Raw genomic sequence first — 16,949 nt, 5'->3', positions numbered from 1 at the left:
CTCAAGATGATGGACAGGTTTATCAAGAAGAGGTGCGTGATCAAGGGGGAGCACAAGAAGAACAAGTTATGGAGGAAGAAGCACCACGGAACCCTCCAACTCAAGTCCGAGCAACGATTCAAAGAAATCATCCCATTGACCAGATTCTGGGTGACATAAGCAAGTGAGTAACTACTCGCTCAAGATTAGCTAACTTTTGTGAGCATTACTCGTTTGTCTCTTCTATTGAGCCTTTCAGGGTAGAAGTGACCTTGCAGGATCCGGACTGGGTGTTGGCCATGCAGGAAGAGCTCAACAACTTCAAGAGGAATGAAGTTTGGAGCCTGGTGCCACGTCCAAAGCAAAATGTTGTGGGAACCAAGTGGGTGTTCTGCAACAAACAAGACGAGCACGGGGTGGTGACAAGAAACAAGGCTCGACTTGTGGCAAAAGGTTATGCCCAAGTCGCAGGTTTGGATTTCGAGGAGACTTTTGCTCCTGTGGCTAGGCTAGAGTCTATTAGAATATTATTAGCCTATGCTGCTCACCACTCTTTTAGGTTGTTTCAAATGGATGTGAAGAGTGCTTTCCTCAACGGGCCAATAAAGGAGGAAGTCTACGTGGAACAACCCCCTGGCTATGAGGATGACAGGTACCCCGACCATGTGTTCAAGCTCTCTAAGGCGCTCTATGGACTTAAGCAAGCCCCAAGAGCATGGTATGAATGCCTTAGAGATTTCTTAATTGCTAATGCTTTCAAGGTTGGGAAAGCCGATCCCACTCTTTTCACCAAGACTTGTGATGGTGATCTTTTTGTGTGCCAAATTTATGTCGATGACATAATATTTGGTTCTACTAACCAAAAGTCTTGTGAGGAGTTTAGCAGGGTAATGACTCAGAAGTTTGAGATGTCGATGATGGGCGAGTTGAACTACTTTCTTGGGTTCCAAGTGAAGCAACTCAAAGACGGCACCTTCATCTCCCAAACGAAGTACACGCAAGACCTTCTCAAGAGATTTGGGATGAAGGACGCCAAGCCCGCGAAGACACCAATGGGAACCGACGGGCATGTTGACCTCAACAAAGGAGGTAAGTCCGTTAATCAAAAGGCATAGCGGTCTATGATAGGGTCATTACTTTATTTATGTGCTAGTAGACCAGATATTATGCTTAGTGTATGCATGCGTGCTAGATATCAATCCGACCCAAGGGAATGTCACCTTGTGGCTGTTAAGCGGATTCTTAGATATTTAGTTTCTACGCCTTGCTTTGGGATCTGGTATCCAAAGGGGTCTACCTTTGACTTGATTGGATATTTAGACTCCGATTATGCTGGATGCAAGGTTGATAGGAAGAGTACATCAGGGACGTGCCAATTCCTAGGAAGGTCCCTGGTATCTTGGAGTTCAAAGAAACAAACCTCTGTTGCCTTATCCACCGCTGAGGCCGAGTATGTTGCCGCAGGACAGTGTTGCGCGCAACTACTTTGGATGAGGCAAACCCTCCGGGACTTTGGTTACAATCTGAGCAAAGTCCCACTCCTATGTGACAATGAGAGTGCAATCCGCATGGCGGATAATCCTGTTGAACACAGCCGCACAAAGCACATAGACATCCGGCATCACTTTCTGAGAGACCACTAGCAAAAGGGAGATATCGAGGTGTTCCATATTAGCACCGAGAACCAGCTAGCTGATATCTTCACCAAGTCGTTGGATGAGAAAACCTTTTGCAGGTTGCGTAGTGAACTAAATGTCTTAGATTCGCATAACTTGGATTGATCTATAGCATACATGTGTTCTATGCCTTTGATCATGTTACTTATGCATTTATGGAATTTGTTGCTTATTTATGATGCTCAAGGTGCAAGGGATCCCCGAATCTCACAAGTCCATGTGTGAATGATGCACATATTTAGGGGGAGAAGTGCTACAACTTGACCCTTTGAGACTAACCCTTATGTTTGAGTATACTTGATGTAGTCTCAAAGGTGAGTTGAAAGGTGAACTTGGACCATGCAAAGACTTCCACTGCACTCCAGTATTAGTGTACTCACCTCCAAGTTCATTCTTATGCTCTAGTTGCCTTTTTGCTCTTAATTGACATTTTTGATGAGTCAATGGGGTTAAAGGGCCAAAAATGATCCTGTTTTGGTGCTTAATGCCAAAGGGGGAGAAATTAAGGCCAAAGCAAACGGATCAGCTACCACTTGTGAATTTTGAAAACAATAGAGTTAGAACTTTTGATTTGCCAAAATACTCTAATTGCAAAATTTGGTCTCTTATGGGGGAGAATTTTGATTATGGGAAAAAGGGGGAGTTTTTGGCTCTTGATCAATTTCACTCTTGGATTATCTCTCTTTATGCCCAAACAAGTGAGTTTGAATTAGAGATAGGAAAATGAATTTGATTTGCAAAAACAAACCAAGTGGTGGCAAAGAATGGTCCAAATATGCCAAATAATGGTCAAAAACAATTTGGTCCTTATTTGCATCGATGTTGCACTTATTTTTGTTGCTTGTTGATGTGTTGGCATAAATCACCAAAAAGGGGGAGATTGAAAGGGAAATGTGCCCTTGGGCCATTTCTATAATATTTTGGTGATTAAGTATCCAACACATAGTAAGTAAGTTGATTATGTGCCAAAAAGTGCAAATCATATAACAAGGTACGTTTCTAAACTTAGTACATTGTTTTGAGTACTAACATATTTTGTCTAAGTGCTAGAAACAGGAAAAGAAAGAATTGCAAAAGACTTGGCTGTGTGCAGCCAAAGTCCAGCTCGGCCTGGCACGCCGGACTGTCCGGTGGTGCACCGGACATTGTCCGGTGCGCCAGGCTGGTTTCCGGTGAACAGGCCGCTCTCGGGAAATGTTTGGCAGCGTACGACTATAATTCACCGGACTGTCCGGTGGTGCACCGGACCGTCCGGTGAGCCAACGGTCGCTAGAGCAATGGTCGGCCGCGCAATCCGTGGGCGACGTGTGGCCCGCACCAACGGTCGGCAGGGGGCACCGGACTGTCCGGTGCGCCAACTGGCCCGGAGCTGCAACGGTTGTCTGTGCTAGAAAAGGAAGGAGATCGGCGCCGGACAGGCTACAGTAGTTGTCCGGTGGCGCACCAGACTGTCCGGTGCGCCACTCGACAGAAGGCAAGGATAGCCTTCCTTGTTGATCTTCAACGGCTCCTAGCTGCCTTGGGGCTATAAAAGGGACCCCTAGGCGCATGGAGGAGCTACCCAAGCATTCACTAAGCATCCTAAGGCATCCAGACTTTGTTCCCGCGCATTCGTTTCGCTGTGTTAGAGATTTGAGCTCCATTCGAGTCAAGGACTCCCTATGTTGTCATTTGAGCTCAAGTCTTCTCTTGTGTGCGTGGGTGTGCTGCGATTTGTGTCTTGTGTGTGTTGCTCATCCCATCCTTACTCCGTGCTTTCATTGTAATCTTTGTTGTAAGGGCGAGAGACTCCAATCTTGTGGAGATTCCTCGCAAACAGGAATAAGCATCTAAAGGAAAAATTGTGGTATTCAAGTTGATCAACGGATCACTTGAAAGGTGTTGAGTGCAACCCTCGTCCATTGGGACGCCACACCATGGAAGTAGGCAAGTGTTACTTGGCCGAACCATGGGATAAAAATCATGTGTCTTGTGTTGATCTCTCTGTGATTATTTTGTCCACAAGAACTCGCTTCTCAACTACTTAGTCACACTAACACTCCTATAACTAAGTTTTGTGGCTATTTAGTGTTGAATTCTACAGGATCACCTATTCACCCCCCCCCTTTAGGTGCTCTCAGTCATCCATGTTGCCAGCATCACCTCCTGAGCACTAAGTACACTAGGGACAACCTAGGGTGGGGGTGGTGTGTAAAGCAAGGGTGAGTACACATCAATGTACTCAGCAAATGTCCTGTTTGGCTAAAGTGGACTAGCTGTATATGGAGTTGAGGTCAAGAAGTTGCTTTTAGTTGGTCAAGTATTTATTACTATTAGTAGAGCCATGTTTTAGTAATAAACCCAGTTATTACCCAAAAGTACCTCCTCGAAAGAGGAAATACCAGAGATCAGATTTTATATCATCATCGTTAACCATCCTCATAAAAGTATCTAAAGTTCTTATAATCAAAGAGGATCCCAAGGCTGCTCTTAACCGTGAGCTCGGCTGATATACCAGTTTTTAACGCTCTGCAGAGGTTGTACACTTTACCCACAAGTCGTGATCCCTTTCCAACCTGGGTTGTACAGACCCGATCTTCACTACCAAGGTGAATGGCCAGGAATACACTATGTAGCCTTTACAAAGACTCCCATGGTGCATAGCTGCTCGTTAGGTTTCGCCAGTCATACAAACGCGGTACACGTCCCCAAGGTGGGTGAATAACAAAACCAAATCGAAAGAACCTCTGCACCCCAACCTTGGCAGAGCGAGCACTACGCCCCGGCCCCCATTGACGGCCATCCGGCAAAGCCAACTACACCCCCAGGTTCATCTAATTAATCAGCTAAGGGCGTCCCATTCCACCCTCATGGTTGTACTGTTATCCCAGGTGGTCACTCCACGAACAGGTCCTTACGGAGAGGTACTCAGGAAAAGGCCTAAGCCCCCTAAGGTATCACAAGATCATCCACATAATCAGGATAACAGTATTGTATCATAAACTTTCACATCATGTTCATTGATTAAGTTAGGGCAATAGCAACATGTTAACCATGATAACCCAAAAGGTAAACAAGGGTAAGGTAAATACAGACTAGTCAATCCTTAGGTTTCATAAAGTAATGTGGGACAATGAATCATAAAGTATGTAGAACATAATGGGTCAGAGGACACTTGCCTTCACTAGGTTGCTGCTCAGGGAGGTCTCCAACAACACACTCAGGAATCTCGGACTGCTCGTTGTCTAAATAAAGCGCGCATGCATTCAATACATTTGGAAAGTACAAATGAACATCACACCAAACATGTACAAGCATTGGAACACATCTTAAAAAGACTTAATACTACATAAAGGATAATGGATTCAATGTATAACATAAACTATAACCTACATTAACTTTGTTTGAAAATAGATTACTATTTCTCCTAAGTGTTATTTACAAGTACAAAATCATAGATCAATTTATTTTATGGTGACCTAAAATTTTGAACAGAGATGAACTTATGTAATACATATTATTAATCTCACAAGTTTAAGCAAGTTTAAATCTCTAAGGTTCTCCTTTATTTATTTAAATAAATAAAACATACACCTACAATAGTTCGTATTCAATCCTAAAAATTTAGAGTATGTAGATAGTGAGTGAAACCATTTTATTTAAAAAGAGAATAATTCTATGAACATTTTGCAATTTGAATCACTAAATTTGGAGTTCATATGCAAAAGTTATGAAATAAACAAGTTTGGGAATTCAAAATATGAAATTAGGGCTGATTCTGTGATTAAATAAAAGTCCAGGGGTCTAATTAAAATAAACCAGGGACCTATGCGCTAAAACAGAGGACGACGGGTTGATTTCCTAAAACCAGGGGGGTTTCTTAAGCAAAACAGCCACACGAAGGGTTATCGGGTGAATCTAACCGTTGGATCATAAACCGACGGCCGAGATTAGATCTGCGGCCAAGGGCGCACGCGCGGGCGGGCGAGCGTTGACAGGTGACAGGGAGTGTCAGCGACAGAGGGGGAGAGCGTGCTGACCGAGCGGGCCCAACGCCAGATGGGGAACGGACGGCTACAGGGGTCCGAGGGGGTCCGAGCCGTTCGATCAAGATCGGACGGGAAAAAATCAGACCGGGAAGGATGAGCGACTGTGGGTGGCGCTGACAGGTGGGTCAGGGCGTCAGGCGCGCGAGCGCGAAGCGGTATCCCGTGGTCTGGGTCGTTCGATTTGAATCGGACGGAGGGGATCAGACTGGGGAAATAGACGGCTACGGGCGGCGCCGCTCCTCTTCGCGGCGGTGAGGTTGCCGGAGTTGAGGCAGGCGCGAGCTAGGGTGGCTCCGGGGTCGTCGGAGTTGGGTAGAGAGGGAGATGGCGCCACGGCGAACTCAATGGCGGGGAAGAGGCCATGAATCTACGGGCAGAGAGGGTAGAACGGCGGTGAGATGACCTCGGGCGGGCCAGAGCAACTCCAATGAGCGATTCCAGCCACGGGGAGGGGACTTAAGGCGCGCTAAGGCCTGGGCTGGCTTCAACAGAGATAGGAGTGACACCGGGAACTACTTCGGTGAACTAGACCGGGCTAAATCGGCCGACCACCGCGCGAGCACGGCGGACCGCCGCGGCCGACCACCAGCGAAGGCGAAATTGGACGAACACAGGGCGCAATAAGGGAAATTGGGCACAGGGACGGGTGTCTCACCTCAGGGCGGAGCTCGGGGAGGCTTGGAGCGGTCTCCGGTGAGCTGGATGGCCGGGGACGCGGGCACGGGTCTCCGGCGGTGGCTGCCGGCGTGGGCAGAGCGCAACTTTATAGTTTTGATAACTTTATAGTTTGAGTTTTTACATTTAAGGCTTTATGGTTGTTAAGATGTTTATCAAAACTATAAAGCCTTAAAAAGAATTGTAAAAATAATTTTTCTACAACTTTAATATAAAAAATATTTTTATTTACACCATATAAAAATATTATTTTTCTAATGTAAAGTGCTAGTTTTATATTGTTTTCTTAATATCTTAATGTTTTCAAATAAAAAAACTTAAAACTAGAGAGGTACAAGAAAAAACTCAAAACGACAAAGGAGATCCAATCCAAACAATTATCTTCATATAAAAACCAAACTAAAAAGTTATAATTTTATCAAACTATAATTTTCATATAAAAGTAAAGGTCAAGTTTTATCATGCCTCTTCCGTCACTTTCGGTGGCACGACGAAATAATACTGTCATGCCATCATAAGTGACGTGACAATTTTCCACATAGAAAACACCATCCAACGCTGACACGACAAAAAATAGTTAGATTAAAAATAGAAGTGGTTATTTAAAGTAACGAATAAAAAGAACAATTCTTTTTAAAAAAAACAAGCGCTAATGGTCCTAACTCATTCTCTGCTAAAATGCTGGAATGCACAGATAGAACAATTCTATTAAAAACGGGATTCCGGCTTGGACTATATATATACCCATAAAGAAACAGCATCGGCGAATTCTCCGTTACAGTATTATTCAGGTACACTCGACCGCAGTTCATGGCCTATGGATTTGAGTCTGGCCAACAAACAAGAACGAAACAGCAGAGCCATTCATCCATTATTACAAACTCTCATACGGAAAACTAACCCGATATCTACATGCCACTGGAACAAGCAAAATTGGATTTAGTGCTTGCTACTGATTCTGCAGACGTTCGTCATCATGGCCCGCCTCACGCCTTTGCCTGCATCAGAATGTCAATTTCGGCAGAGCTTAGTCCACATCAACGATATGCATCAAAATCCATGCAGCAGCACAAGAACACCAGTCGTGTTTCAAATTTCAAGTAAATATTCTTAGCACTATGGCCTTATGTGTTTCAATGTGGAAAAAACCATTAAAAGATATATCTTCCTAGTCAAGGCAACCCATTCTACTTGTTTGAATCATAATTATGGAGATTGAAACATAGGTTAGAACTAAGCATATTGAGAAAGTAAGCTATGCCAATTTTTGCACTAATTTTCCACGGACCACACATCTGTCAACACAGGTTGGCAAGTGAAAATTAAACAATAAAGATAAATTCCATTTTGCCTCCCCAATTCAGAAGAAAGTGATCGTTTCAGTATATAGAGGAAAAGCCCAACCACATGAAAAAACTGAAGCAGCCAAGTTACCTGAGAGTACAGGAATGTGCCAAGGATGGCAATGGCAGCTCCCAGTGCATTGACAGCGCGGACAGGAGTGTGGAAGATAATGATTGATGAAACAATCACTGATATACGCTTCATTGTATTGCCAATGCTGAATGTCAATGGAGAAATCTGATCGAGAGACATGTAGGACACCTGGTTATATAAGTGGTAGAACACGCTCTGTGCAGCAATCCACCTATAAATTCAACAGTAACACATTAGGGAAAATATCAGTATACATACAGTCGTGATATAATATCACTATCATTAGATCCTAACATCAATCCAAAATAATATATCAGTCCTCGACAAGGGCAGCACCAAAGTCTAATCTAACATGAATATGACCAACAGAAGAAAAGAAATAGTAACATAAGTAGATCTGTCTCAAATAAAATAGCAAAAAATACATGAAGGGCTCATTTGGGAGTAAGGGTAATGGAGAGGATTGAAGGAGTTAAAATCCCTTACTATTGAAATTTGAATAATAAAGGATTTTGGTCCCCTCATCCCCTCCATTACTCTTGCTTCCAAACATGCCCGAAGTGTTTCGAGCCATCTCATCGAATGTGAGTGGAGACCATACTTGACAACTATGCAAGGAAAACTGTAAATATTAAATTCTTGTTTACCAGACAACATTGGGTCCAACTTCTGCAAGAGCCTTTTGCCAACCAGCAGCCCACATTTGAGGGCCTTCCATAGCTATAGCAAATGGAGTCAGTATGACCAGGGACATAATTGACAGGCAAGCGTAGTAATTCATGCCACTGACGGACTTCCCCTTCATGCCCCTCTTCGAGAAGATGTTGCGGAAAACAAATGCAAGGTTGGATATCATGGCACCCATAAATCCTGGTGGAAGGGCAAACGGAAAACATTAGACCTTTGGAAACAATTGAAAACAAGTCCATGACTCGTATTTTATCTCTATCTTAAGCTTAAATTTAGTCTACGCATGAAACTTCAGGAGGAAAAGGGGGAAAAGGACAATAGAATGCTTCATCTGTTAAGAGAAGAGGATAAGAATATACACTGATAATTTTCTCCAAATGTTTCTTAAACAGTTATTATTCAAAAAAAAACTGCATAAGTACATGAGAGCTCAGAAATCTAGATAAAGGTTATATAGTAAAAGGATAATCTCAGGAATCAATTTTCTTCAACAGTAATTGGAACTAACAATCTATTAAACTCCAGTTAAATACCTTCTTCTTAAACATAACCTTTTTACTAATAGTTCAAATGAAAAACCTCATTAATATGTAAGCAAGAGTTAGAACAGGATGTCAGAAAAAGCAATTTTTTACTTACCAACCATATTAAAGTTCAGCTCTGTGACAGCAGCTAGAGCACAACCACCAATGATTGGAAGAAGAGAAAGATATACTGGAATTGGAAACGTCTCCCCAAGGAAGAACCTTGACACCAAAACACTGAATGCAGGTTCTGCGCTTTTAATTATGTGTGTGAATGACACTGCCACCTTAGACATGCTCACTGTAGCAGCAACATGGCCAATTGTATGCGCCACAGCAACCTTCATCAGTTAATCACCAAATTCAGTTACACTTTTCCAGGCAGGTAAATAAAATAAAAGAAGTTACTGGCACAAAATAATCAACTCACCGGGAAAAGAACTTTCCAGAAGTCCAGGTCGGTCTTAGGGGCCTCAACAAGACGGGTGGCCCACGAGAAAAGCATCATAGCAGAGCCACAGGCGAGGGAGAGTGTGGAGGTGAGCCAGGGGTAAGGGAATGCATTGAGAACCTTCTTGTTGTAAATGTTAAATATCACATTAAGCGCCCACCAGGTGGCGAAATAGATGGAGATCTTCAACCTCTGTGCGCCTTCCGACTGAACTGGCACCACCTGAGTCTTTGACTCCTTGTCATCAGCAGCAGAAGCAGAACAACGGAACTCAAGTGGCTGTCTCCGAGACTTAAGCTCGGCAGTGCGCGGACCATCTAGCGGTGCTAGGTAGAGTGGTTTCAGCGAGGAGACCACATATTTGGAGGGTTTGAGACTGGAGATGGATGGAATTGACGGTAATTTTGAGCGTAGGCTGGAGCCTGAGAAGGCTGCAGGACCAGGAGAGAGCCTCACGGAAGGTATCATGGCTTCTGCAGATCAACAAAGAAAGTTTCAGATGGCAGTATATGAAGTACATATAGAAAGTGACACAAAAGATTGGACTTTTCCCTGAAGAGTTGGGGAAAAGAAATTTTTTGACGTTCCTTCTGAATAAAACATTGCTTTGAGTTGTAAAAGAATGCACCAGCGCTTTAGTACACAGAAAACGGTATGAAATTTTTCTTCTGAAGACTAGTTCAAGAAATATGGGCATGAATGAATTGACAGTATGATCCAAAGCAAGAAATCTTCCTCCACTCCACGAGTCATAAGCTTCTAAGGGAGACAGTACTAAAGAGTTCGACACGGCAAAGCAAGCACCTTCCATAATCTTGCAGATGAATCCCCCAAAACTAAAGGCTAAAATTGCGGATGAGGACAAACTGCATCCAGCACATCGTTTTCGACTAGTAATCTACGCGTAAGGGTGTCACCTTTCTCCGTGAAAGGGCCCCAAGTCGGCAAGTCCCGTGATCTACTCAATCAGATTTCACATGCAAATCACCCACCTTTTTCAGTTAATACCCACACGCGCAAGGAAAACCAAAAAAAACATTTGATTTGGATCGCAGTAATTAAAAACAACAGACAAAAGGCGGGGAGGAAATTGTGTGGTGATGTGGTGCGCTCATGCAGTTGGGTTGGGTGTTACAGCAGCGAGAGACCGGTGCCAACAGGTGACGGTCACCGACCGTGGAGTGGGTGGGGAGGACGGGAAGTCCGCGGCAGCGGTTCCAACAGCGACCGACGGCGCTCCCCGGGGACCAGGGTAAAGACTAAAGATCATTCACCGGCCTAATAACAAATTATATTTGCAAAAACGAAAGAAAAAACTTTGCGGGATCAAAAGAGCGGATCTCACCTTCGCTCCCACCAATAAACCAGGAACGCCTCCCAGGATCAGGATCAAGATCAAGAGCTGAGACACCTCGTCCCGGGATCAATCCGTCCGCCCGGCTCAAATCACGGCAGACAACAACTGCTTACGGCGGGGCGTTTCGCGAGGGATTTGAGGCGCGGATACTAGATATATGGTGGGTGGGGAGAGCCGGGGATTACACGGCGCGGCCCTTGGAATCTGAGATGGGTATTCGGAGATCACAAGGAAGAGGAGGGGTGGCAGTCGTGGCACGAGTACTGGTTGGCCTCCGGCGAGTATAAGGGGGAAGGTGGCGGCTGTTATAGATGCTGGTGGTGCGTGTGATTTTCTTTGTTTGTTTAATACTTTTTAGGGGTTAGGTTGGGCTGGAGAAGTCCGGGGGCTTTTATGAAAAAGTCCTTCGCAGGGAGACCAGACCATTGTTTTGGGACGCACATTGGAACACGGGGCATTTACCTCATATTTAGGCTATTTTCGTCTAACCTCAATCTCATTCATTACTAGGTATGTGCTCATACATTGCTACGAGGAGAAAGACCGAGATAGCGATACCTAGAATGCAAATATAATTATTGTTTATTTCTAAATGTTAAAGTATATATAGTTTGGTGGTTAGCTCCAAATTTCTGGAACAGGTAACCCTAAAGTACATATAGTCGAGTGCTTGTTTTGCATTATTTTTTGCGGGTGCTAGACGTGGGGAGGATGAAGTTGTAATAGCACATGTGACCATATTAGTTCTTAATAGATTAGTATAGATATAGATGTTAAATTCCACTATGTAAACAATGTCAAACAATATTATCTACAGTTTCGTGTTCCCTATTTTATATTACTCACTAAGTACAGCCTTCCAGATTTAGAGAAAGGCTAATAATATAGTCTAAAGTAGGCTTTATAATGTTGTTAGACTATCTCAACAGACTCTCTATCTCACTTCTTATTTCAAACTTCGCTTTGCAAACAGTACAATCTACAATACAAAATAGTACTTTGCACGGTCAAATACACAGCCTGTTGAAGATGACTTTATATCACATATATAGGGGTGTTTGGTTTATAGGGACTAATTTTTAGTCCCTTCATTTTATTTTATTTTAGTTCCCGTCGACAAGGCCAGAGGCCTCCAATGGTACCTTGGGCAGCCAAGCCATAGGTGGCCCCACCAAGAGGGCCTAGGTTCAATGCTCGAGGCTATGCAACCATCCTACCCAAACAAGGCATGACAAGGCAGCAAGGACCATAAGGGTAGCCTCCTTCCAAAGCCCCAAGTGAGCGCAAACTTGGGCTAGGCCACTAGGGGCAGGAGGAATAGGCCAGTTACATGCCCGCACACCATAATGCAATGTGGGGGCATGTCATCAACCTTACACCACGAATGACGCTTAAGGCAAGTGAGTCTAGGCTCGTCGCCGTGACGAGTCACAACACCTCATCATTTTATGACCTCCTGGACATGACCTCTAGTCATGAGTCATCATCAGAGCCTAAGAACACCTCTGGTGGATCATCCCTTTGCACCTGCTTGATGGAAATTGGTGTGGGCTATGTCACATATCAGGGTGGGCTATGTCTCGAAGATGGAGCATCAGCATTTTTTGTCGTGGGGTTACACACGCCTCAGGTAGGAGACACATTGTAACACACCAAAATCCTATTTTTAGCACTCAAGAAATTTCTCTAAATATTTAAAATTTAAAGAATATTTATAATAAAGTTATAAATTAAAACTATTTTCCTAAAATTTAAATAAATGTTAAATATAAAAATTTGGCTGTGTGTTTAAATTATTATCTTAAATAGTTATTATAGTAAAACATCTTACATAAATTATTTCTACTGAGTTATATGTATTGTTTGAAGCATTTGCTTAAATGGATAAATTAATTAATAAAAAATATTTTACATTCATGTTGAATTGTTGTTTGTTGCAATTTATGCTTGAAATAGAAAATTTAACTTAGCTCTAAATTAGACTTCAATTTTAAATTTAAAATAAAAGCCAAAAATTAGAAATAAAGTATAAAGTTAATATAATGTATCTATCTATGCATGTTTGGTTGGTTTGTTTGTACACGACGTTATTTAGGTAAAGTCGATATAAATTAGGATATCACAATAAAATATGTAAGAAAATACTCCTTTCAACTGGCGTGTAACGCCCAAAAATTTAATTTAAAGTTTAAATAAAATATATTCTAAAATTTATTTAAATTAGAGATCTAATATGATTAGTACAAATTAACAATAATATTATTGTAATAAAAGAGACAGGTTAGAGTTCCAAACGGATAGGATATGATTCTAACATATAAGTACCAGATTATATCTTTCATGTAACCGTCCACCCCTAGTCTATATAAATATGTGTCCTCCTAACACCTCAACCCATCAACCATAGACTCATCTCCTATATAGCCTTGCAGCAACGCCACTGTCATCGAAGCCATAGCAGCCCGCCGCCAGCTAAACTCACAGCCATAACCGTCATGACCAGCTCGTCAAAGTTCGAGTTCCTCCTCAACAATAGAGACAACTCCGATGAGAAATTTCTCTCCATCCGTTCATCTTACGGGGAAATCTAGAATATCATCGTGACCAGCTCGGCGAGAGCTTCATCGTCGTGCTTCTAGTTCGTCGATTGGATCTCTAGTTCATCATCAATCTGCGAAAAAACCGAGATATCCAGCAGCAGTGCAAGATTGAAGTGTTTGATTGGAAGGTAAATTAGTAGTAGGTTAATGGTCTTTTCCGCGTGGTAGGCTTTGCACTTCTCATATGATAGATAACCACCACCACAGGTCCTTTTACATGCCTTTATAAACAAACATTTTCCACTATTAACAAATCGATCTAACCAATCAGATCGTATCATGTCACCTATTTCTGTGTAGCCCTACTAATTTATTAAAAATATGATATCTTCTAGGTCAAATATTTTGTTTTAATCTGTTCAAGTTGCTTAGGTTCATATTAATTTTGTGTACATAGTAATAACAATGTTTTACTTATACTACATGTTTTAATTAAATAATTGTTCATTAATGTTAATTAGCTAGGCAATCTAGTTAACCTAATTTATAGTTGTAATGTACGTATTTTATAAAAAAATTGTTAAAGTGATTAATATCAACTTAAATATTTCAATTTAATACATGCTTAGTTTAAATGCAACATCTATTAGATTTATTGTGCCTAAAAATATTGTTTTACTCATAACTTCTTCGTTTTAACTCTAATTTTAATGGTTCTCGAACCTACAATCTCGTAGCGACGTGTAGAATATTCTTATGAATTTTGTTCTTATGCTTTGGTATAATGTTAACATATACATTATTTGCTTGATTGTATGTATTGCTACGAGCAGAGACAAGGTGACGAGGAATCTGAAACCCAACTTTTGGGGCGACATCTGGTCTACAAGGTTTATCGCAAGTACAAAGCAAGTTATGTCCTTGATCACTTTCTTTAACCTAATAATGTTCTTTTAATCATCGTTGCTCTATTAGGTTAAGTTGATGGTACTTAATAGATTTCCCTAGTTTTGTTCACCCTACACCTTGCAAACAAATGAATTATTGGGTAGTCTTGCTATTGCTCTACATGGTTTTGGGATTAATGATACATATAATTCATGACCATGTTCCATTATGATTTATTATTTTTGGTTATCTATTATTGTTTATGATAAGATTATTGTGTTAATTGGAACATGGAGCGACCACCCAGGAAAATAGCGCTACCACAAGGGTGGTATGGGACGCCCTTGACTGACTAATTAGGAAAGCTAGTAGATGACTACCTAACCCGAAAGGGGCAACCACGGTGTGAGGAACTGCCGATATAGGGAGGTTCTCGGGTCGATCATGTTGTGATGGCTTTTTCCGACGAGTGTCCTATATCACCCCCTTCTCACATAAACTGTAGCAGCTTTTCTGAAACTAGTGGAACTTTGTAAAGGCCTTGTAGTGGGACCTTGCCTCGTTCCTCGGTAGAGATGAATGGGAAGTCACGATCCCTTGGCAAATGGGTAACACGACTTGTGGGTAAAGATGTGCCAGCTCTGCAGAATGTAAAACTAGTATATCTACAATTCTCTCGGTCTAGAGCAGCTCAAACCCTCACATGAGTAAATTATGGAATTAAATTTAATCTATCATTCATTGCATTGCATTGTGGGATTTATTATTGATAGTGATCAATTATATAATTGGGTTGGTATACACTTATACTTAGTAATTGCTAATAAAATTTTGACCAACACTAAAAGCAATGCTCAGCCTTAATCGTTCTCTTTGGTAAGCCTTACACTTCACATGAGCCCCACTGTAAGTGAGCTCATGCACATTAGTCCTAGCAACTTGTTGAGCGATGAACGTATGTGAGCGCACTCTTGCTAAACTCACACCATGTCAAGGACAGGTACTGCCAAGATGAGAAACATGAAGGATGTCGCGATGAGTTCGTGAGAGGTCTAGGCTATCGTCTCCTAGTCAACTATGGTTGCAGGATCGTTGTCGTCATATGATGTATTTATTTAGTTATTTTGTATAGAACCCCTATTATATAATAAAGATGTGACATTGATTTCTATACCATGGGTCATCATATGTGTGAGACTTGATCCTAGCACACATTTGAGACACATCTGGATTTGCCCTTAAATTCGGGTGTGACACACATTGGAGCCACATGGCAAAGTTGTGGTTTTTGAAACATTTTGTGAACAAAAATTGGCTATCATGCCACAAGTTTGTGGTAGATGTTCTATCGAGGTTTAGTGTGAAACTACACCAACTAACTCTGAATGCCATCGTGACCCTCAAGAAATATGTGTGGGCTACGGTGACATATGGAGGTGAGCCATTTGTCATGGTCTTCGTAAAAGCGCTATTGTCTACATTGGTAAAAGAAGACCATTTCCTTATAGATCATTTAGTTTGGGAACTGCACCCTTACTCCGAAGACTAGGAAGACCTTGGAGGCTGTTATTGATATAGTGTCATACAGAAAAAACCGGTGGGGCAGCAACTAGACTAAGGTTTGGTTTTACTTGAATGTAGCGAGGGCGAATACATCAGTTGTTGGCCCGAAGGCTAGGGAGATGTTCCCTCATCGATATGTCTCATTTCCCCATTATGAGGTGTCATATGTTGATCATTATTCAACTTTGAAATAGTAGAGACATGATCATTGCAAGCATCAATTTTAAAATCCTTACATCTATTGCTAATAGAGACATGCTCCAAAGATGAACTAGCAACACTCAACTTTTCTATTCTAGTATTTAAATCAACATTTGAGCTCTTAAGACTAGAAATAGAATCATGGCATGAAGATAACTTAAAAGCGAGCATTTCATTCTTCTTAATTTCTAGAGCAAGGGATTTTTCTATATTAACAATTTATCATATTCTTCATAGAGAATATCCTCTTGCTTTTCTAGCAATCTATCTTTTCCATTAAAAACATCAACCAATTCATTAATTTTATCTATTTTTATCTATCTAAGCCCTTAAAAAGATCACTATAATCTAAATCATCATCAGAATCCTCATCACTAGAAGAAGTGTACTTGGGAGTGTCATGTACGTGTACCTTCTTCTCTTTAGCCATGTGGCATGTGTGTCACTTGTTGGGGAAGAGGGAGGACTTGTTGAAGGCGGAGGCGACGAGCCTTTATCGTCGAAGTCAAATGAAGAGCAGTCTGAATCCCACTCTTTGCCGACGTGCGCCTCACCCTTCTTCTTCTTATAGAACTTCTTGTCCTTCTTCCCTTTTTTGTCTTGGTCCTAGTCATTCTCATTATCAGGACATTGAGAAAATAAATGACCAGACTTACCACACTTGAAGCATGTACGATTTCCCCTTGATTTGCTCTTGTTGGGGTAGTCCTTGCGTCCCTTCACTGTGGTCTTGAAGCACATGATCACAAGCGTCATTTCCTCCTCATTGAGATCGACCACCTCAATTTGTGCCACCCTGTCGAGGAGCGCCTCCTTGTTGGTCGTCGCCTTGAGAGCAACGGGTTGCGGCTCGTAGTGTGGAAGAGGTTCGTTGGCAATGTCGTCGACATACCTAGCTTCCTTTGCCATCTTGCGCCCTCTCGCAAATTTTCCAAGAATT

The 16,949-nt window shown here is 42.0% G+C and overlaps 1 protein-coding gene across 1 annotated transcript; it reads right to left on the bottom strand.

Moving 5' to 3' along the window:
* Positions 1-7,129: 7,129 nt before the first annotated feature.
* LOC542599 (glucose-6-phosphate/phosphate-translocator precursor) lies at positions 7,130-11,072 on the bottom strand. The gene is given in 6 exon segments (NM_001112134.1): positions 7,130-7,356; positions 7,793-8,006; positions 8,443-8,665; positions 9,125-9,350; positions 9,440-9,933; positions 10,806-11,072. Coding segments are annotated over 5 exon segments (1,164 nt in total). The 5' UTR covers positions 9,929-9,933; positions 10,806-11,072; the 3' UTR covers positions 7,130-7,344.
* Positions 11,073-16,949: the final 5,877 nt, after the last annotated feature.

Source organism: Zea mays, chromosome 10, assembly GCF_902167145.1.
Source record: "Zea mays cultivar B73 chromosome 10, Zm-B73-REFERENCE-NAM-5.0, whole genome shotgun sequence".
Classification (NCBI taxonomy): domain Eukaryota; kingdom Viridiplantae; phylum Streptophyta; class Magnoliopsida; order Poales; family Poaceae; genus Zea; species Zea mays.
Note: the sequence above shows the minus strand (reverse complement) of the source record. Positions and strands in the feature narration are given on the sequence as shown.